Source organism: Dipodomys merriami, unplaced genomic scaffold (genome assembly GCF_024711535.1).
Source record: "Dipodomys merriami isolate MVZ:Mamm:240054 unplaced genomic scaffold, mDipMer1.0.p SCAF_52, whole genome shotgun sequence".
Taxonomy (NCBI): Eukaryota; Metazoa; Chordata; class Mammalia; order Rodentia; family Heteromyidae; genus Dipodomys; species Dipodomys merriami.
The window spans coordinates 3,921,104-3,942,450 of record NW_027206091.1 but is presented as its reverse complement, the minus strand read 5'-3'; the positions used below and the strand labels follow the sequence as shown (position 1 = coordinate 3,942,450).

Below are 21,347 nucleotides of genomic sequence, written 5' to 3'. Positions count from 1 at the left end.
AAGAACTTGGGGAAGAAGAAAGTCTTCACTTTTCATCTGTAACACATAGAAAACTATATATGAAACCAAGTCTGATTGAGGGGATAGAGCAGTTTTCATTCAAGTAAAAAACAAAAATCATAATAGACCCAGACACCAATGGCTCACTCCTATAATCCCAGGTACTCAGGAGACTGAGATCTGAAGATCATGGTTCAAGGCCAGCCAGGTAGAAATGGCCATGAGATTCTTCTCTCCAATTCATACCATAATAAAGGCTTACGTGGTAATGTACAAGCCTTGAGTTAAAAAAAAAAAATCCAAGGCACGAATTCAAGCCCCAGTACTAGCCCAGACAACGGGGGAGGAGGGGGTGGAATCATAATAGAAAACAATATTTCTATCCTTTTTTATTTTTTTTGTCCATCCTGGGGTCTGAACTCTGGGTCTGAGCACTGTCCCTCAGCTCTTCAGCTCAAGGCTAGTACTCTACCGCTTGAGCCACAGCACCACTTCTGGCTTTTTCTGCTTATGTGGTGCTGAGGAATTAAAGCCAGGGCCTCATGCATGCAAGGCAAGCACTCTACCACTGAGCCACCTTCCCAGCCTAATGTTTCTATTCTTATATGGATTACAATTAAAAACCATCCATCTCTTACTGGTCGGGTTGGCTTGGTTTTCCTAAGAATATTTTGTATAATGCCCTTGACAATTTTTTTTTAATATCAACTTTCTTCATCCAAAGAAAAAAAATTAAAAGAACAATAGACAACTAAGAAAGGCCAAAAAAAAAAATCCCTCAATACTGCAATTTGATCTAGAAAAAGAAAAAAAAAAAAGGAAGAAATTGCTCATCAAACCTGAAATGACATTTGTCTACAGACGCGTCCTGACCGATTGATTGATTTGAATGTGTCTCTTTTTATTGTTATTTTTTCAAAGCCTATTTTGGGCAGCCATCTCTGTAAGGCTGGCTGAGGGCTCTGACGCTCCCAGGCCCGGCCGGCTAGGATTTCTCCACAGAGCACAGAGGACTGACACCATGCGAATCAATTTTCCTGCGGTGGCTGCTCCCGCCTGCCTGGCACCAGAGCCACCTCCTCACACCACTCATCAGGGCTCTGGGTGGATGGCGGGTGTTGGTGTCAGATTATAGAGGTGTTTGCAAGCCATGAAAGCACAGCCGTCCATCTCTGAGTCTGCAGGAACTCCTGGAGATGCTATTGGGTTTTCGGAGCATGATTTGGGGACAAAGATGATTCTCAAGTTGGACAATCCCCCCTCCCCAGTTTTCTCCAGCTTGAAGGACACTAGGCATTTCCAGGCTCTCTCTCTCTCTCTCTCTCTCTCTCTCTCTCTCTCTCTCTCTCTCTCTCTCTCTCTCTCTCTCTCTCTCTGTAAGATTTGGAAGTTCTTGTTGCTGAGTAACCATCTAACAGCCACATTCAAGGGCTGGGGATTTGTTTCAGGTTGTTTTGTTGTTGTTATTTCTTAATATAGATAGATATCTTTTACTTTTTTTTTTAATGTTCTATACACTAGCCAGAGGGAAGATGACATGAGATTTCTCCCCCTTAGAATACAGTGAACAAACTGGTGTCGGCAGATGTTTCGTTCTTCGGTGTGGATAACGCATTATTGCCGTGTACAGAGATCACCCCCCCCCCCTCCCCGGCCCGTTCAGTGGCTCTCTTCTGGGCCCTTGCCACCCTCCTCAGCCAGCTCTGCCAAACTCCCGCCCTTGACAGCTGCGGGCTCCTCGAAACTCCCAGCGGCCTCCGAGTCCACCCTGGAGCGCTTGAACCTGCGGTCTGGATACTGGCTATTGTCAAAAGGCATTCGGTGGACGCAGAGGACATGGGTCTTCAGGTTGCCTTTCTGAGAGGCACTGTAAGGACAGTAGCGACACTGGAAAGGCCTGTGACCTGCAAGGGAGAGACACACAGAACAAAACAAGACAAAAAAGGAGCCGATCAGTACTCTTCTCACACCCGGCCTATCACCATGGGCAATAGAGCGTGATCATTAAGCATCCATAAGATCCTATTGCATTGCAAAAATCATAATTCAGAAGAAGAAGAAGAAAAGGAGAGAAAAGCAGCTGGTATCTTAGGCAGATAAACGGGGATGTAAAAGGTCTTCCCTTTCTAATCCGTTTCACCAGTGTCTGGGCTTGAACTCCTACCTTGCTTGTTCGCACATCACTGGCATGCTACTGCACGAGCCATACCTCCAGCCCTGCTTTTTGCTGGTTCATTGAAGACTTTACTGATTCAGCTGGCTTCGAATGAGGATCCTCCAAGTCTCAGCCTCTGAAGTAGTTAGGAGCTGTGAGCCACCAGCACCCTGCTTTTTGTTTAATCCAGATCTCCCAGAGGATCGAAATGTATGCCAGCTCTGATCATACAAAATAATCTGAACATGAACTCCAGGAAATGGACACAAAGGGTTTTTTCTTTGTTGCTACTTTTGTTTTCTTTTTGTCTCACTTGGTCATTTATCTATCTTTGGGGGGGTGGGCAACAAGGGGAACACAGACATGAAGGGACAGAGGAACACAAATGCAGCAGTGGTACTCACTGGACACTATGTGGGAAACAAACTGTACACCTAGTCGGTGGGGATGGGAGGGAAAAACTGGGAGAGAGCTAGAGAAGGGGTGATACTGTCCAAGAAGAAATGTCCTGAAACTCTTTCTACAAAGAGTTAGGTAGGAAGTCATTTAAAAGTTAAAAAAAAAAATCTGAGATATATGTGTGTTGAGAAACCAGAAAGAAAACAGATTATCTGGATTTTTTTTAACTGATGAAATTCAAAACTTTATTTATGGACACCAGAATTTCATTTCTGCATAGTTTTCAGGTGTGATAAAATATTCCCATTTAGAGGGAGGATTTTTCCCCCCAACCATTTTTTTCACAATTGTGAAAGTTATATTTAGCACACCGGCTGTAAAAAAAAAAAAAAAAAGAAAAAGAAAAAGAAAAAAAAACAGACGATAGACTGATTTGGTTCACAAACGATACTTTCCTGACGCTAATGCTACACACAAAAATCCCCACAAATTCTACCATCTGGGTATCTGACTCCAGTTCAGTACAAAGCCAGTTCACTTACTTATCCTCCCATGAACTGTGTGTTGATGAACAACACCAGCCGGAGGAGGGGGTGTGTCTGGAAGGCACTTGAAGACTGGGATGCCAAGCAAGTCTCCCTTGCTCTAAGGCTGAGATGGAAGGGATTTCTAGGGAAAAGATATCAGAAAGTCGGAGCAGGGACTAGGTAAATCAGATCGTCAAGGTCAGAACTTTAAAGAAGTTAGATTTGATTGGATGCCAGTGGCTCACACCTCTCAGCCTAGCTACTAGGGAGGCTGAGTTCTGACGATTGCAGTTCAAAGTCAGCCTGGGCAGAAAAGTCCAAGAGAGTCTTATCTTCAATAAAGAATTCAGAAAAGGCCAGAAGTGGTGCTGTGGCTCAAGGGGTTGAGTGCTAGCCTTTAGCAAAAGAAGCTCAGGGACAGTGCCCAGGCCCTGAGTTCAAACTCCAGGACCAGCAATATATATGTATATATAAAGTTAAGGCAAGAGTAGAGGCCACCAGTGTTGAATTTAAGAGACTGAGGATCCAGCCCCATCATTTCCCTGAGATTCAAGCAGTGAGCTCTCCCACATTTGCTCCTCTGAGAAAGCACCCCCCCCCACCCCCCGCCCTGGCTGTTTTCTGACCTCCCGCCTTTCTTCCAAGTCTTTCTGTTTCTCCTGGGTTGTAGACACAGTCCATTCTGAAGAAAAACCCGTCACTTTTCTTCTTCAGAAGCGGAAAATCAGTCTCCCAGTATGTCTGATTTCTGCCACCTTGAAAATGGGGAAGTCCTTCTGGACAAAGAACAGCTTGGGATCATGGCACACAGGTTTCTAAATGAGAAAGGGCTCTGCTGCTGACCTCTGACCTCTGACCTCCTCCCAGGGATGCCCCGGCTGGTTGTCCTTGTGGCTAAGCTTGGCTAAGAGGTGGCTGGACTTCCCTCTATAGTGTGCCCCAGGCTGTTGTGGGGCTCTGGTGGTGGGGCCCGGGACGGGGGGGGGGGGGGGGGGAGGAGGGCCCAGGGGTGGGGTGAGAGGAGGAGGGGTTGATTCACTCTCTAGAAATTGCTTTCTCTGAAGGCTTCGCCTCTGGATTCTGGGAAATGGCAGAGCGGAAGGAGGACGTTGTTAGCAGGTGCGCGTCCTTGAGATAGAACTCCACAGGACACAAGCTGCGCATGGCCACAGGTCAGGGCCCTTCGTGGAAGAAACTCCTGTGAGCCCACAGGGAACCTAAGCCCCAACAGCAGCCTACACAGACAACACAGCATGCGATGCGCTAGACAGATGATCGAGAGCCCAGGAGTCTGGCCGGGGGAATAGGAACCCAGGAGCACCCTCCTTTCTCCTGTCGCTTGAAACCTACACCATTTGCATCTTCTGTCTATACAGGACTCCTCTCCAGTCCCCCCAGACGTGTCACACTCCTTCCTTCCTGCCCCAGGACTTTTGCACAACCCTGCTACATCCCTTCAACATGGAATCCTTCCTCATCTCGCAACTACTACCTTCAATCAGTCTTCAATGAGCCTCTGGAAGTCATTTTTTATTTACTACAAACCCACCACTGTAGCTAGAAGACACATTACTGCAAAGTCAAAGAAAATTCTAACATCATCATCATTCACCACAACAAGGGCTGTTTGCACCCCTAGGTACATGTCAGCAGGGTAAAGCAGCTTTATATGGGAAGTGGCAGGTACACAGCCCATAGAACCTTCTGGAAGCCAGGGAGAAAAAAGTGGCAAAGTCTTCTTTCCTTTATTTCTTTCTCCTTGTTTGTTTCTTCTTCCTTCCTTCCTTCCTTCCTTCCTTCCTTCCTTCCTTCCTTCCTTTCTTTCTTTCTTTCTTTCTTTCTTTCTTTCTTTCTTTCTTTCTTTCTTTCTTTCTTTCTTTCTTCTTCCTTTCCTACCCTCCTTTCTTTTTGTGCCAGTCCTGGGGCTTGAACTCAAGGCCAGAGCGCTGTCCCTGAGCTTTTTCGATCAAGGCTAGCCCTCTGCCACTCTGAGCCAAGCACCACTTTTAGTTTTCTGGGGATCATTGGAGATGAGAGTCTCATGGACTTTCCTGCCCAGGTTGGCTTCTACCCATAACCTTAGATCTCAGCTTCCTGAATAGCTAAGATTTCAGGTGTGAGCCACCAGTGCCCAACAGTGTCACTTCTGGCTTTTTTTTGGGGGGGTGCTTAATTAGAGGTAAGAGTCTCATAGACTTTCCAACCCTGGTTGGATTCGAACTATGATCCTCAGATCTCAGCCTCCTGAGCAGCTAGAATGACAGGCGTGAGCCACTGGCACCTGGCCCCAAAGCCTTTCTAACCCCTCCATGAACAGCACACTCTGATCTTCCTATGCCCTGAGCCCTGCAGTGTCACATCATGGGTAACCCCCCCCACCCCCGCTCCCTCCGCCCCACCCCCATTCTTCTCTCCATCCCTCACTCTGAGGCCGTCAACCTCTTCCATCACCCGCCCTGCGAAAAGTAAGTACATCATCCTTTAATTTGTATTGTCACAACGCCATAGAGCCGGGGTAAAGAACACATTCATTTTTAATCCACTATGAATAATATATAAATATGTATACGGCATAGAGGGTCAAGCAGGGTAAGGAGAAAGCAAGTCGTATATTGTTTATAGCGAAAGTGGAGAATGGGAGATTTTTCTTACTTGCTCCGATGGTAATAGTGGTTCTCCTCCTTCTACCTACAGGGGGGTGGAGATGGGGGAGGGGGAGGGAGTGCCTGCCCTTGGCGAGACTATCCATTCATTACAGCCCAGCACTGTGGGAAGCTGGCTTCAGAAAAGAGATGAGGCTGCTGCAACTCTGGCCAAAAGGTTTACCTACAAAAAAAAAAAAAAAAAAGGACGCCTGTCCCCATGTGTAGGGGAAGAAGAGTGCAGGCTGAGGGCTGTCCCGGCCTGTGGTGCTGGGCTCAGAGCACGAGGTCATGGAGTGCCTCCATCGGAGTCCGTAAGGATCAGCAGAGAGAAAGACGTCACACTCTAAATGGCAACTCCTTTGTACAACTACTTAAAGATAATAAAACTTTTTAAAGAAGGAAAGGGAGGGGAGGGGAGGAGAGAAAGAGAAAGAAAAGAAAGAAAGAAAGAAAGAAAGAAAGAAGGAAGGAAGGAAGGAAGGAAGGAAGGAAGGAAAGGAAGGAAGGAAGGAAGGAAGGAAGGAAGGAAGAAAGAGAGAGAGAGAGGAGGGAGGGAGGGAGGGGAAAAGCAAAGCTGTCCCCGGAGGCAGTGCACAGCTGAGTTGTGAACTGTTTACATGTGTGCCTCGTGTTATACAATGTAGCACACTCCACCTCTGTAGGAACAGAAATGGAATCTAACCCCTGAGACAGAGGCATTCGGCTGTCTCATGGTGTTTGCCAAGAACTGGCACCAAGGCGTCACCCAGACACCAAAACCAGAGGATGCACTAGTCCCTTACACAAATGGTAGAGTACCTGCACGGAAACTACCCTCAACCTTCCATATACTGTGTGTGTGTGTGTGTGTGTGTGTGTGTGTGTGTGTGTGTGTGTGTGTGTGTGTGTGTGTGTTTGTGTCTGTCTGTCTGTCCATCCGTCTGTCTGTCTTTCTCTGTGTGTGTCTATCTGTACCTGGGCTTGAAATCAGGGCCTCTCCCTCTTGCTTGGTTTTCTCTGCTCAAGGCTGGTGCTCTATCACTTGAGCCACACCTCCACTTGCAACTTTTTCTGGTTATTGACAGTAAGAGTCTCTCAGATTTGTCTGCCTTGGCTGGATTCAAACCTTGATCTTCAGATCTCAGCCTCCTGAGTAGCTAGGATTACAGGTGTGAGCCACCAGCGCTCTGCTTTTCCATAAAATTTAAATCGTGCCTACATTGTTCATAATATGTGATACAATTAAAGTTTTAGGTCATCAGGTGTTATACCATCCCAATTAGGATGATAGGAGAATGATAGGAGAAAATACTCTGTCCATGACAGTGCAGACTCAACCATCAAAAACCTGACTACTACACAACAATGCTCATCTTCTGCTGGACAGAGTTGAAGGACCTGTGACAAGGTTAAGGCCCTCTGCCCACCACCACTATTGTCGTGATGAATTGAAGTTTGCTTTCTGGAACTTTCTAGAAAGTTCCGGAACTTTCTAGAACTTTTAGTTTAGGATCAATTGAACCCCCACTCCCACGTGGAACTCTTAGCATATCTAGAGAACCAGCTCTTAAGATGCCCCATGCAGGTGGAGGTCCTCCATCTGACTTTTACAGGGCCTTTTAGAAGGGTCCAGGTGATAAAAATAGGGGTGCTTAACCTACGAGGTAACTCCCACACTCAGAGCCCCAGACGGCCTCCCTCCCTCACAGGGACCCTGACCAGCCTTCTTCCAAGGTCAAAGCTAGCCACGATGATCACAAAAGTCAATTCCAACGGAAACATAGACGAAGGCTCCAAAAAAGGAGAGATTTCTTAGTCGCATAGAGTCAAGATTTTTGTTTTTCCTTACAAATTTCCCTAATTCCACATAGGGGGAAAATGGTTCTAATCAGGTATATAATTTATGTTTTCAGTCTTTTTTTGAGAAAAAATATATTCATTGATCTAATCAAAGATGCTAACACATTTTGCAAATACCCTCGGTATAAATAATTTTAGGTCTTCAATTTTTCCTGTGATTTGGATTTTAATTTAAAAGGCTGATAAAAAAAATAGAAAAATAAAAAAGGTACTGATTTTCAAAAGTAAAAGTAAATTTTGATCCAAGTTAGAGGTATTTGCTTAGCTCATACTGTGGTTCATATAAAGAATATAGCTATGCATGCATTATATGTATATATATATATATATATATATATATATGTGGATAGAATTAGTGTATGTGTGTTTATTTCCCTGCTCATGAACTAAGATCTAGAGTTTGTGAGACCTAATTGTGTGTGTGCGTGTGTATGTGCGTGTGCGTGTGTGTGTGTGTGTGTGTGTGTGTGTGTGTGTGTGTGTGTACACACCTTTCCTGTAACTTGAACTAAGAGCTAACCTTTATCCACTCAAGGCTGGTGCTCTAACACCTGAGTCACAGCTCCACTTCCAGCTTTTTAAAACCTGGTTAGTTGGAAATAATAGTCTCAAGGAATTTCATGCCAGGGCTGGCTCTGAACTTGGGTTCTTAGCTCAGGAGTAACTAGGATTACAGGAGTGAGTCACCAATGCCTAGTAAGACCTATTTTTAATTACACTCTTTTGGGTGATTCTCTAGGGCTTGAACTCAGGGCCTGGACATTGTCCCTGAGGTTTTTTTTTTTGCTCAAGGCTGATTCTCTACCACTTGAGCCAGCGCTTTATTTCCAGCTTTTGTGGTGGCTAATTGAAGATAGGAATGACACGGACTTTCTTGCTCAGGCCAACTTTGAACTGTGGTCCTCAGATCTCAGCAACCTGAGTAGCTAGGATTCATAGACATGAATCACTAGCACCCAGCTTCAATATCATTCTTAAAAAGTTGTCAGGCACAGATGGCTCCTGCCTATAATCCCAGCTAACTGGGGTAGGAAAGTCTGTGAGACTCATCTCCAATGAACCACCAGCAAACTGGAAGAGGAAGTGTGGCTCAAAGTGGTAGAATGCTATCCTTGAGCAAAAAATAGCTCAGGAACAGTGCACAGGCCCTGAGTTCAAGGCCTATGACCTAATACAAACAAGAAAAAAGGGGTTGGTGGCATAGCTTAGTTGGTAGAGTGCCAGCCAATCAGCAAAGTGTCAGGTTCCAGTCTTGGAACAAAAAGAGAAGGAAAAAATAAGTAAAGGAACAAGATACCTTGGAAAAATGACTGGTTCTCCGATGTACAAATACATAAGATGGTCCTGAAATATTCTATGCCAAGAAATAGCAAATTGCTCAAAACCACACACACACACACACACACACACACACACACACACACACACACACACACACACACACAGGAGTCTAATAAAAGGGAGCCTCCTGAACCCCATTGCTCACAGCTGAGACTATTGGTATAACAAGATAAATAACAGAGTAGCAAATTTCAAGCGAATATATAAAGTAAGTATCCACCATGGCACCAACATGAATGACTAAATCAGTTAAAGCATGGATAAGGTACACAAATCCATCCAGATATTTTACGTAGTGCATCTCTGCATCCTGGATGACAAAACCATCCGTGGATCAGAGGACAGGAACCCACCCCCTCCCCGACCAATACACATACACTTCCTCCAAGCCTGGGAAAAAGAGCTGGCTGCCCTGGTCATTCTAGCTACTCAGGGGGCTGAGATCTGAGGTCTGTGGTTCAAAGCCAGTCTGAGCAGGAAAGTCCATGAGAATCTTATCTCCGATGTACCAGCAAAAATCCAGAAAGTATAACTGTGACTCAAAGTGGTAGAGCATTGGCCTTAAGTGGAAAAAGCCAAGGGACAGCTCAAACAGATAGACGGACAGACGGATGGATGCATGGATGGATGGATGGGTAGATGAGTGGGTGGATGGATGGATGGATGGATGGGTAGATGAGTGGGTGGATGGATGGATGGATGGATGGGTAGATGAGTGGGTGGATGAATGGATGGATGGATGGATAGATGAGTGGGTGGACAGATGATGGATGGATAGATAAGTGAATGGATGGATGGATGGATAGATGAGTGGATGGATGGATGGATGGATGGAGCTACAACTGAGACCTGAGCAACAGCGCTTCATTCTTTGGTGACACAAGCTTCAGCAGAGGGAAGGGCATCTGAGTAACGTGCTGTGCTCAAGGCCCAAGGGGGCAGAGGAGGCAGAGTTTGAGAAATAACCACAGAAAACAAACAAAACAAAACTCTCTCCTTCCTCCCTCCATCCCTTCCTCTCTCCCTCCCTTGCTCCACCTTCCCCTTCTCTCTTCCTCCCTCTCCCCCATTTCCACACTTCCTTTCCCTTCCCTCTCCCCCTCTCTTCTCCTTCCTTCCCTCCCTCCGTTCCTGGTCTAACCCTGCCCTCTTCTTGGCCAACTTCAGCATCCTAGTCTTCGTGCCCAGCCCCCACCCCCACCCCCATCCCATCCCTCACATACACTTTTGTGGTGGTGGTTTTCTGTGTGTCTGGGGGCTCCAGGCTGCTGACCGTCACTCCATCGCCACTATTGATTCGGGCTCTGGAATCATCCCGGGATTTTATGAAGGCATTTATGTTTATCACTAAATAACCTTCAAAGGGTCGATGAACTTTACTTTCCTCTTTCTGAAGATTTTTAGATGCATAATATAATAATACTGTAATAATACCCAGAGTTTGTCTCTGGGCCAGCGCATTTAATCCTGAAATAAATGTCGGGAGGAGACCAGAGGGAGGGAATGTGTGGTCCGGGGTGAGCAGACAAGCTTGCTGGCTCTGCTCATCCCCCTCCCCCCCCAAACGTGTCTTCTTCCAGCATTTGGGGGTGGGGGAGGAGGAATCATCAGCAGGAGCAAGTCGCCTGTGTTTTAGGCTCACAATAAAAATAAATACATACATACATACACACATATATGCTTAGGTTGAGTTATTAAAACAGAGATGAAGTCACTATTGTTTTGTAAGATTTTAATACGTTGACTTCCAAGAATGAAGGGAAAGGATGAGGGTCGCACTCATAGGGGCAAAAAGGAGAGAAATTCAGGCAGGGTGTGGTGCCTCATGCCTGTAATCCCAGACACTTAAGAAACTGAAATCTAGAGGGTCGAGGTGGAGTGCTGACCAGAATTTAAAAAACAAAACAAAACACCAGCGAGACAAGGCCCATGCAACAAGATGGCTATTGTGAGAGGAAGAATGGAGGAAAAGCAGAAATAGCAAAGTCTGCTCCATGGAAACCCATCCCTGGATATGACGAACAGCCCACCCCAGAGTCCCTGCCAGGACTCCCTGGGAGTCTGGGAGGGAAGGCCATGCAGGACTTACCAAAGCTAGCCCCCAATCCATCTCTACCTGTGGTCTCCCCTCCCCCTTGGCCTTTGTCCACTCTTTATCCCTCCTTCTACCATCTCATCTTCTTGGCCTGGCTTTCCAGTTTACAAATCCCTTCCACCTGACTCACACTGGCAGCCTAGCCCCCCTGTACAGTATGTTCTCAAATAAAATAAAATACAATTAAAAAAAACAAAACAATTAAAAATCTGCCCACCTACAGCTCTCCATCTCCTTCCAACAAGTCCTGAAGCCTACAGAGTTCCCTGGATCAAAAGCAAAGCAGTTAAAAACTTGATGGTGTGCTGGGGACTGCTTACAGCCGCTTCCTGTGCAGTGAGCTCAGTGGCTTTCTTCCCGTCCCTCCGAGAGAATGGAATATTACTCAGCCCTGCACACAGTCCACAGTCGGGGCTGCATAAGGAAAGACAAGGCTGACTTGTTTCCTAGATGCCTCCCTAGGGAACAAGACTTCCACTGCCCAAGATCCTAGAGGATTGTGGGGAGGGAGGGGCGGGGTCTCACCATTCCTCACCCCCTCCCCCAGAAACCTGGGGGTGGCTAGTTAACTCCTCCCCCTATGACCTCAGGGACCTTCCTGCTGGAGGGGACCCCCACATACTGGAAACTCACTGTTTATTTTGTCCCAACACTATTTTATAGGTAGATATATAGATAGAGGGAGACAAAGAGAGAGAGTGTGGATGGAGATACATACATACATACATACATACATACATACATACATACATACATACAAAAGTATTTGTATATATATTTTATATGTTAATTTTACTATTCATGTATTTATTTATTTGGATGCCAGTCCTGCAGCTTGCCTTCCTGCTTTTTACTGGTTCATTGGAGATTAGAATCTCAGGGACTTCCCTCAAGGCTCAGAGTCCTGGCTGGTTTTGAACTTAGAATCCTCAGATCTCAGCCTCCAGAGTTGCGAAGATTCTAAGCATAAGCCACGGGCATCTGGCTATTCGTGTATTTTTTTTATTAGCTAGTTGTCCAAAGGGGTTTCAATTCCACAAGTCACTTCTCCTCACGCTCCCCCATCTTCCCCCCTCCCATCCCTACCCTCAAGTTCAATTTTTACACAATGCACATTGACTAGAATGACTCTACGCCTCCACTTTCCTCCACTCATGGATAGATAGATAGATTTTTAAATCATAATTACTGCAATGTTTAAAAATAAGACCAGTTCACAGAAAAACAGGGATTTCCAGTTCCTCTGGAGAGGTCAAAAGGTCCGGCCAGATCTTCCCCAGAGGTGGTGACTGCGGGGCCAGCTTCCAGACCGGCTGCCTGGCGCCCTGTGCTGGCTTTTGGCTCACACGGCTCTTGCGCATACCCAGCCTGGCACCGGGACCACTGGCATTTTCAATGTGGGTGTGCGCGGTCCTCTCCTCTCACCTTTTCTGGGAGTGGGCTGGAGGCTGAGAGGAAGGGGAGAAAGGAGATTTCTCCTCTGGCTTCCTGGCATTCTTAATAAGCCCGTTGGTGGTCCATGCTAGCTCCTGCAGCTCCTGGATTTCCACTGGTGTCCCTTTAAACGAACCTAGCAAGCCTGAAGCCAGGGACTCACGCCTGTCATCCTAGCTTACACGGGAGGCTGAGTTCTGAGGATTGCAGTTCAAAGCCAGCCAGAGCAGGAAAGTTTGTGACACCCCAGTTAACTACCAACAAGCCAAAAGTGGAGCTGTGACTAAAGTGGTAGAGCGCCAGCCTTGAGCAAAAAAAGCTCAGGGACAGTGCCCAGACCCTGATTTCTAGCCCCAGACTGGCACAAAATATATATGGTACTAGGAACAATAGGAAAAGATGTAAAAAATGAATAAAGAGTAAAAAGTATAAATAGTATAAAATAATAGAATAAAATAAACAATAAAATAAATAGTATAAAGATGGAAAAATATAAAGTTTACAACACTCAGTTCTTATGGAGAGCCAATAATGTTATCACACGCCATAAATAAGTAAGAGCCTAGAAGAGAGGTGGAATTTTCCTTCTGTCTCTCTCTCTCTGACTCTCTTCTATGAAGTCACAAAGGAAACACAAGACTCCTTCTTTTCTCTCTCTCTTTTTCTCTCTCATTTTATTTTATTTTATTTTGCCTCCCCCTTTAAAAGGCTCTGTATAAAAATCAAAGGTGTCAGACTTTGCTTTCTCTAGCTGGCATGATCCAGAAAATAGTGAGGAATGACAGATGTCGGCCCCCAGCTGCAACGAAGCATGCTAAAGTTTCTGTCTAATCTACTTATTTCTCTGTAGTCACGTAAACCAAAACAAATGGGCAGGGTTTTCCATTAGGAAACCGCACACACACGCGCACACACATGCACACACACACGCGCACACACATGCACACACACACACACACACACACACACACACACACACACACACAGGAGCCATGGGACTTCATGGCATAATTCCATTTGTGTGCCATCTTGGTCTTTTTCACATCTGCAAAGGAAAAGGCATCTTTGCAGAGAGGATGGGCCTGGCAGGTCACACCTGAACCCCTTCGTGCCAGCTCAGACAAAGTTTCCCCGGGGGGGGGGGGGGAGGACATCTGGGCAGCCTGGAGGGGGATGTAGTGGGGTAGAGGAGAAGAGTTCCAAGGCCCAGGGAGGCCGCAGAACCCCACACCCCACACATCCAAGCCCAAGTCCTGGCAATGCATGAATGGCTCATGACACATTTCTCCCACACCAACAGGAGACAGGTTTTATTCGGAGCTGCGAAACACGTGTGTGTGTGTGTGTGTGTGTGTGTGTGTGTGTGTGTGTGTGTGTGTGTGTTCAATCCTCACCACCCATCATCTTTACCTACTTGAATCAATCCTGAGGAATTATACACGGAGCCCGTGGGTCATTTGTGGAGGGTGTGTGAGACTCTTAATCAAACACTTGAAAAGCACTCCTTGGTTAGGGCTGCCACCAGGAGCTGTGAATGAGGTGACAGGAAAAGATATAACCCTGCTTTTTTTTTTTGCTTTCTTTTTATGTTTTATTTTATCATTATTTTTTTGTTGTTTTTGTTTGATGTTAAGCTACGTGTAAGGTGGCCACCTCTTGAACTCAGTCGCCGTGCACTCTTGTAAAGAGTGCTTCGGGATCAGGAGTCTCAGGGGGTCTGTGTTCCCTGGCATCTTGTTCTAACATCTGCAAAAGCACTCTTTGAATGTTAAGTCACCAGGAGAGAGGTGACAGATTTTGCCTGTGGCAGAATGGCATTCTTGTTTCTGGCCCTTCGGGCAAAAAAAAATTTTTTTTTAAATATATATATATATATATCAGTAAAAGAAAAAAAAAGGAAAATTGGAGATTTCCTCCCCTTTAACTTCCTACAATCACCTCAGCAAAACCGCACGACTCGTCCGCCCTCTGCAATCTCCCTTAGTGTGTTCGCTGTTGCTTTGGCAAAGAGTCAGAGTCGCTTTTATAAATTCCATCTGATGCCAAAGCGACCATCTGTGAGCTGTGCCTGCTTTACCTTCGCCGCCACTCTCCCAGAGACAAGGGGGAGAAAAACGGGGAGGGAGGGAAAAGGAGGGGGGGGAGGGAAAGAAGAAGGGAGGGAGGGAGGGGAAAAAATTTGATTAATTTGCAGAACGGTTGTGATTTGCTCATATATTATTATAACTCCTCATCAGCACATGACAAATTCCCAGCCCTGAGTGCAAGCACCCGTTTGGTTTCAGCAGTTTTTTTCCTCCGACACCTGACAGACTGCAGAAACTCTAATGACTATCAGATGCTTACAAACAGTAATTCTATCTTCAGATTTAAAAAAAAAAAAAAAGAAAAGAAAAGAAAAAAGAAAAAGAGAATGGAATAGGAAGAGCTGGGGGGGGGGGAGCAGAGTGCACTGGTCTATTTTATTTTATTTTTTTCCTGTGAGTGTAAGATAATTTAAAGGGTGGAGGGCCCCTTCGTTCCCAGACCTGGCCACCATCGCCTGTAAAACAAAGACCCTCCCCCCCCCACCACGTCTGCACTCCCCGCTTTCTAAATGAGGAACAGGAAAAGGCCACCATCAAGGTGGCAGAGTCCCAGGTGCCAGCCACCTAAGGGTGGTTCTTTCCTTTCTCTTCTTGTCTTTCAAAACCCCTTTCCCATTGTCCACTTTTAACACCCTAATTACCTCTCTAATACATCTGCCTGGAGAGTGCGGTTGGATTTCTGACTCCTCGCAGATAAGGCTGTATTTTAAGGCTCTGTAATTTGGGAAGGTTATGTGTAGGTTGTGTGTAACTAAATAATTTCCCTTTTTAAAAAAAAAATAATTCTTTTTGGCTTTGCAAACTCTGATGAACTAGGTGAAGGTAATAACACACTACCTAAATTAATCCAAAATGAGGGGGGAAAGTTTTTCTTTTTTTTTTTCTTTTTGCTTTGAAAACTGGCTACTTAAAAGGTGACCAACAAAATAAAATCCTCAAAGACAATAGAGTGAAATAGAAAAACAAACAAATATATATATATATATATGGAAACAAAACACACACACAAAAAACTAGCAAACCACATAAAGATAATATTTTTGAAAATAAAAATGAATAAAATAATGAAATGTATACAAAGATTTTTTTTAAAGCAGATATGAAAACAAAACACAAACACGCAGAAACAAACTCCGCTTGTGCTCCAAACCTGGCCTCTTGTGTTTCATTGCCTGTTTTAGATTAGAGATTTTTTTTTTTTAGCAAGGAGACAAAGACTTCAGAAAACACATGAGTCCTGAGTGTAAGGACCCACAGAAGGAAAAGCAATAAAATGAAACGCACCATCTGCCCACTAACAATAACCTGCGTGCTTAGAGGCTCACAAATTATTTAGTACACACAACCTTCCCCAAATTACAGAGCCTTGAAAGGGAGACCGGTCTGGGAATAGTAGCGAGAACCAATGCCCCCCCACTCCTTCTTTGATGTCCTCTGGTATTTTGTACCCCCTCACCCTCACCCCTAAATTGATTGCTAACAGTTGAGGAATGTCTGGGTGACAAGTAGATTTTATTATCCACTTCTTCCTATTACATTTGGCCCTGCAATCGGATCTGAGAAGGAGAGCCTCCCCCCCCCATACACACATACACACACACACACACACACACACACACACACACATGCACGCACGCACACACACACACACACCAGCCCCCTTCTATCCCTCCAGGCCACAGATCTTCTGGGGACAATTGCTTGGTTGCCAAGTCTGTATCTTTTTCCATGTTGTGCATGGGCTTAAAGGAGGAGGTGATCTTGTGAACAGATTCCCCACTCTCCATCCAAAAATAAAGATAAAATAAAAAAGATTCTATACTAGTCTCTGCCTGCTTATGAATCGGTCAGCTAGCTGGTTTTCTTTTGAAAGACGATTCTAGATTTTTGATTCAGGAGATGTGGCTTCCTCTACACCTCCAGCCCTTTCTCTCTAGAAACATACTCCAGTGTCTATTGCCATTCGTATTTTCAGAAGCAGCCTCGCTGATCTGCAGGCCACAAGCTACCACAAAGCTAACCAGTCTCTTTAGTCAACCTGCAAACTTCCTTCTAAAGGGGAAGAGAAAAGGAACAAACTTCACCAAAGGAGGGAGGGCGGGGGTGGGTTGTGGGTACTGGCGATGGGCTTTTTTTTTTTTTCTTCAGTGTGTGCCAGTCCTGTGGCTTGAACTCAAGGCCTGGGCTCTGTCCCTGAGCTTCTTTGCTCAAGGCTAGGGCTCTACCACTTGAGCCACATCTCCACTTCCAGCTTTTTTTGCTGGTTCATTGGAGGTAAGAATCTCACAGACTTTCCTACCTGGGCTGGCTTCAAACCAGGATCCTCAGATCTCAGTCTCCTGAGCAGCTAGGATGGCCAAAGTGGCTGTGCTTATATTTTAAGCAGATTTTTCCTACCCTTGTTTTAAGGATCAGATGGCTGACCGAGTGTCTGGGCTTTACTGTGCCATCTCATTTAACCCTCACAAAACCCTGGGTCTCAAAATGGACACATCCTTATGAAGACAGCGAGAGAGACTCGACCAGAATGTGAACTAACAGCAGCGTCATGATCGAGTTCATTATCCAGATTCTAAGCCTTTCCTGGCCTCTTCCTCCCAGGATTCCTCCAGCCTGCTGACTCCTGATGCTCTCTCCTTTTCCTCCTCCACAGGATTGTGTCTCTGTCCTGGGGCCCTCTTGGCTGGACCATTGGCTTCACCAAGAAGGTGGCCCAATCTCAGCAGCGTTTGTTCTCAGTCACTACTGAGCATGAAGCTGAACACTCAGTAGGTGGCCTGCATGGAGCATCCTAATTTGCTAAGAGCTTCTGTACGTGCTGATCCCAATGATGCCCAGATGGATGGAGAAACAACTTCTGGAAGCCATTGGTTACAGATGGCTGCAGCGTCTTCTGGTCACTTCCCAGCGCCTATGCTAGTTTTCCTTCTTTTCTTTCTGCTATTTGTGTTGCTGGTACCAAGGTTTAAATACAGAGGTAGGATGTTTCCCACTTTTACTTGTTCCTTCTGCCAGTGCTCTACCACTTAAGCCACACCACCACGCTTGCTTTCTACTGGTTATTTTGGAGATGGCATCTCTTGGTCTTTTCTTCCTGGGCCTACCCTGGAACCTTGATTCTCTGAATCTCGGCTTCCTGACTTAAATGGGATTCTAGGTATAGCTGCTCACCGGCACCCAGCTGGCAAACTTCTTTTTGAGAGAAAAATTTGGTGTGTATGTCTTTTCTAACAACTCTGTTGTGAAAACAGTCACCACCACCAATCAGAAGTCTAACCCCAAATAACTGAACATTCTAAACTCCTTTCCATCCAAAAATGCTGGGGGGGAAAAACTGGAAAGGGAAAAGAGAAATGAACATCCTATCAACAGGGAAAAGTTCAGCATGAGAAGGTTGGTTTTTCTTCTTTCGCATGCAGACATGTCTTTGCTTCTGAGCTTGGGCCTCATCCACGAAACAGCATCACATTGCATCATGGGCATTAGGCTAAAGCCAGACACCCCTCCAAACGCTGGCAAAAGGGCTCAGCAGCGAGGTGGGCCATGCTTCTCAGACTGACACGTTCAACTTTGGGACTGCGGTACCATGGCCTCAATTGGACCTCTCCCATTCTCTCTCTAACGGTTCTTTCCATCCATCAACAGAACTAAGGTTAGCACTTGTCTCAGGGAGAGAGAGTAGTCAGGCTCAATGGAACAGCATTCATCCAGCAAGGATTTAGAGGACTGAGGATTACAAGCATTGGCTGGACACCAGTGACTCACACCTGTCATCCTAGCTACTCAGGAGGCTGAGATCTGAGGATCAAGGTTCAAAGCCAGGCAGAGCAGGAAAATCCATGAGACTCTTATCCCAATGAACCACCAGAAAATCTGAAGTGGTTCTGTGGCTCAAAGTGGTAGAGCACTAGCCTTGAGCAAAAGAGCTCAGGGACAGCACCCAGATCCTAAGTTCAAGCCCTATGTCCAACACCACCACCAACAAAAAAACTTACAAGTCGCTACTATTCCTATCTACCTAGCTAGTGTGAGGTCCTGAGTGCTAATCCTAGCAGTGAATATATATATATATATATATATATATATATATGAATTAATATGTGAATATATATTGATAAATAGTAAGGGCAATTTTTGTCATTTAGTATGTATATATGAATATATAAATGAATTTATATATGAATATATGTGTATCTATAGTAAAATCAGCCTTTGTCTTTTAGTATGTACATATGAATATAGATATATGTATGAATTTAGCAGAAGAGCTGGAATAGTTACTATGTAACCAGTAAATGCCATGAAAATGAGCTCAGTATCTGCAGAGATGGGGTCTCTAGAAGGTTCTGTCGGTCATGACTTCTCCACTGGGGAGAAAAGCTGGGGGGGTGGAGAGCTACAGCATCCGGTGACACGCACTCCGGGAGCCAGAGCTGGTTTGGTTGTTTTGTTGTTGTTGTTTTGTTTTTGTGTTGTTCAGCTCTAGCCACAGCACCAGGTAAAGACTCAGATGAAATGCTGAAGTCCAGGATGATAAAGTGGGGTTTTCAGAGACTGCAGGTAAGAAAATAAAAGCCAGCGAGAGCCGATTTTACGCACGCCTTTTGCACACACATTTTGGGGCATGTATGTTGCCCCACACGCATTTGACGCAGGCCACATAACCGCCTTTTTGATCTATTCCCTTTACTGCACATTTAGTATTATGCATCCATAACAGATAAATGTGTACCGTGGAATATATAAAAGTGCCCGGGGATTGTCAATACACAGTCACAGGCTGCATTAAGAATCTCTTGTAACAGGCTCTTAAAATAGGATGGATGTGCCCGAGCTATGGATGAAGATTTGGGGGAGGGGGTGGGGGTTTGCATCTTAGCCCCCAAGGAAGTTTAATAGACACAGCTGACATTTAGAATACGTCCCTTGACACTTAGAACAAAGAGTCCTCGGGCATACACTTTTCTCCAAGTAAGGATTCAAAAAAAAAAAAAAAGCCCACACATATAAAAATAAAATGTATACCTTCCAAAATCTAGGCTTGGCTGGCACGAGGGAGAAATCGGGGCACATGATTTGGGAAATGTGGGTGTTAGCTCCCGGTCCGAGCGGCCCCGGGAGGAGGGGAGAGCTGGCATGTGGACTCCATTCTGCAGGTTTGCGTAGCAGGGCATTGCCACATCCCTGCCCAGAACGGATCCAAAATCCAGGATGCCTCCAAGTTGCCTGTCTCCCGTAAACACACGGTTCGGTTCGGCTCGGCTCTTAAAATAATAATCATCATAATAGAGTCAAACATTCTCAGCTTCCTCTGCAGATAGTAAAATCAATCTTTTGCCTTTTAGTATGTTTCAAAAAAAAATAGCAGGACCCCAGGAAAAAAAAAATACAGTCGTCAGTGTCTGCAAGCATGCAAATAAAAAAGCAAATATATATCAAAAACATATGTAGTCAAATGGATATGTAATCAAATATTTAGAAAATGCATAGAGGTAGAGTACTATCTAGATGAATATATAGTTGTATACATATTATTTCTGTTCATTATATATAATCATGGCAAATAAAAGGCATATATAAATATATATTTAAATAAAAATAATGTAAATAAATATACAGATAATACATAGAGATAGAGATATATGTATGAATATATATTTGAATGTATATTATCCCCATTCATATGTATATCTATAATCCAGTAGATATAATCCAATAGATATAGAAATCAAAGAGTTATATAATCAAAAATATATAATCAAATAAATATATAATCAGATAGAGGTAGGCATATTATATATTCAAATATGTGTAAAATTACACATACATAATGAAATATGTAATTGAATATATATTTATATAGCTATAATCAAATTGATCGATGAATAATCAAAGCTCTGAATAAAATACTAAGTACATCCTACAGAAAGCAGATACAAATAATCATTATTTTACACACGAAGAGTTCTGAAAATGTACCATCAAAAATCATGGCAAAATTTCTGTTCTCCGGGTGTTGTTTTGTTTTGTGTTTTAATGTTTTAATTTGTATTTGAAGTCTCTTCTCCAGGATTCGGATACTGTGCCTCTTTATAGGATTGGAGCTTTTCAGTCTAGCTGACAGGTGAACAGTAAGCACATAGTTGAGTTTGCACTGAATGACGGACACCGATTATTTGTAATACAAGGCATGAACCTCCTTTCTTGGCCTTTAGACTTCAGAGCCAATGCCTGGCCAAAGATCCAGCTCGCCATGGCTCCCCTTTTTGTACAGCAAAGACCTTATCCAGGGATTGAAATGCTTCGTGCCAAATGAGTCCTGAGCTAAAGCACCAAGTCTCCCCCAAGTAGGGTGTGGGCCACAAAGATTCCTCTAAAGCGGGGTTTCCCCCAGCCAGAGCCCGGGGCCCCACAAACATCGGGCCTGACGCACTCCTGCGTTCCAATGGAATGGGGGGGGATTAAAGTTTATTTAATTTTTAATTAAATTTTGTTTCACATTCTCCTTTTTTGCAAGTCAGCAGAGGAAGAGGAGGAGGAAGAAGGAAGCAGGGAAGGAGGGAAGGAAGGAGGGAAGGAAGGAAGGGAGGGAGGAAGGGAGGGGAAGGAAAGAGGAAAGGAAGAAGGGAAGGAAGGAAGGAAGTAGGGAAGGAAGGAGGGAGGGAAGGAAGAAAGGAGGGAAGGAAGAGGAAGGGAAGGAAGGAAGGAGGGAAGGAAGGAAGGAAGGAAGGGAGGGAGGAAGGGAGGGGAAGGAAAGAGGAAAGGAAGAAGGGAAGGAAGGAAGAAGGGAAGGAATGAAGGAAGTAGGGAAGGAAGGAGGGAGGG

The 21,347-nt window shown here is 44.9% G+C and overlaps 1 protein-coding gene across 7 annotated transcripts in view; it reads right to left on the bottom strand.

Moving 5' to 3' along the window:
• Positions 1-1,648: 1,648 nt before the first annotated feature.
• The window catches only part of Znf536 (zinc finger protein 536), a 456,162-nt gene continuing 436,463 nt past the window's right edge, over positions 1,649-21,347 (bottom strand). For all 7 annotated transcript variants that reach the window (XM_069998524.1, XM_069998529.1, XM_069998526.1 and 4 more), the window contains one exon: positions 1,649-1,904. In XM_069998524.1, coding sequence (XP_069854625.1) covers positions 1,660-1,904 — 245 coding nt within the window. In that variant the 3' untranslated portion in view covers positions 1,649-1,659. The remainder of the gene's footprint in view (positions 1,905-21,347) is intronic.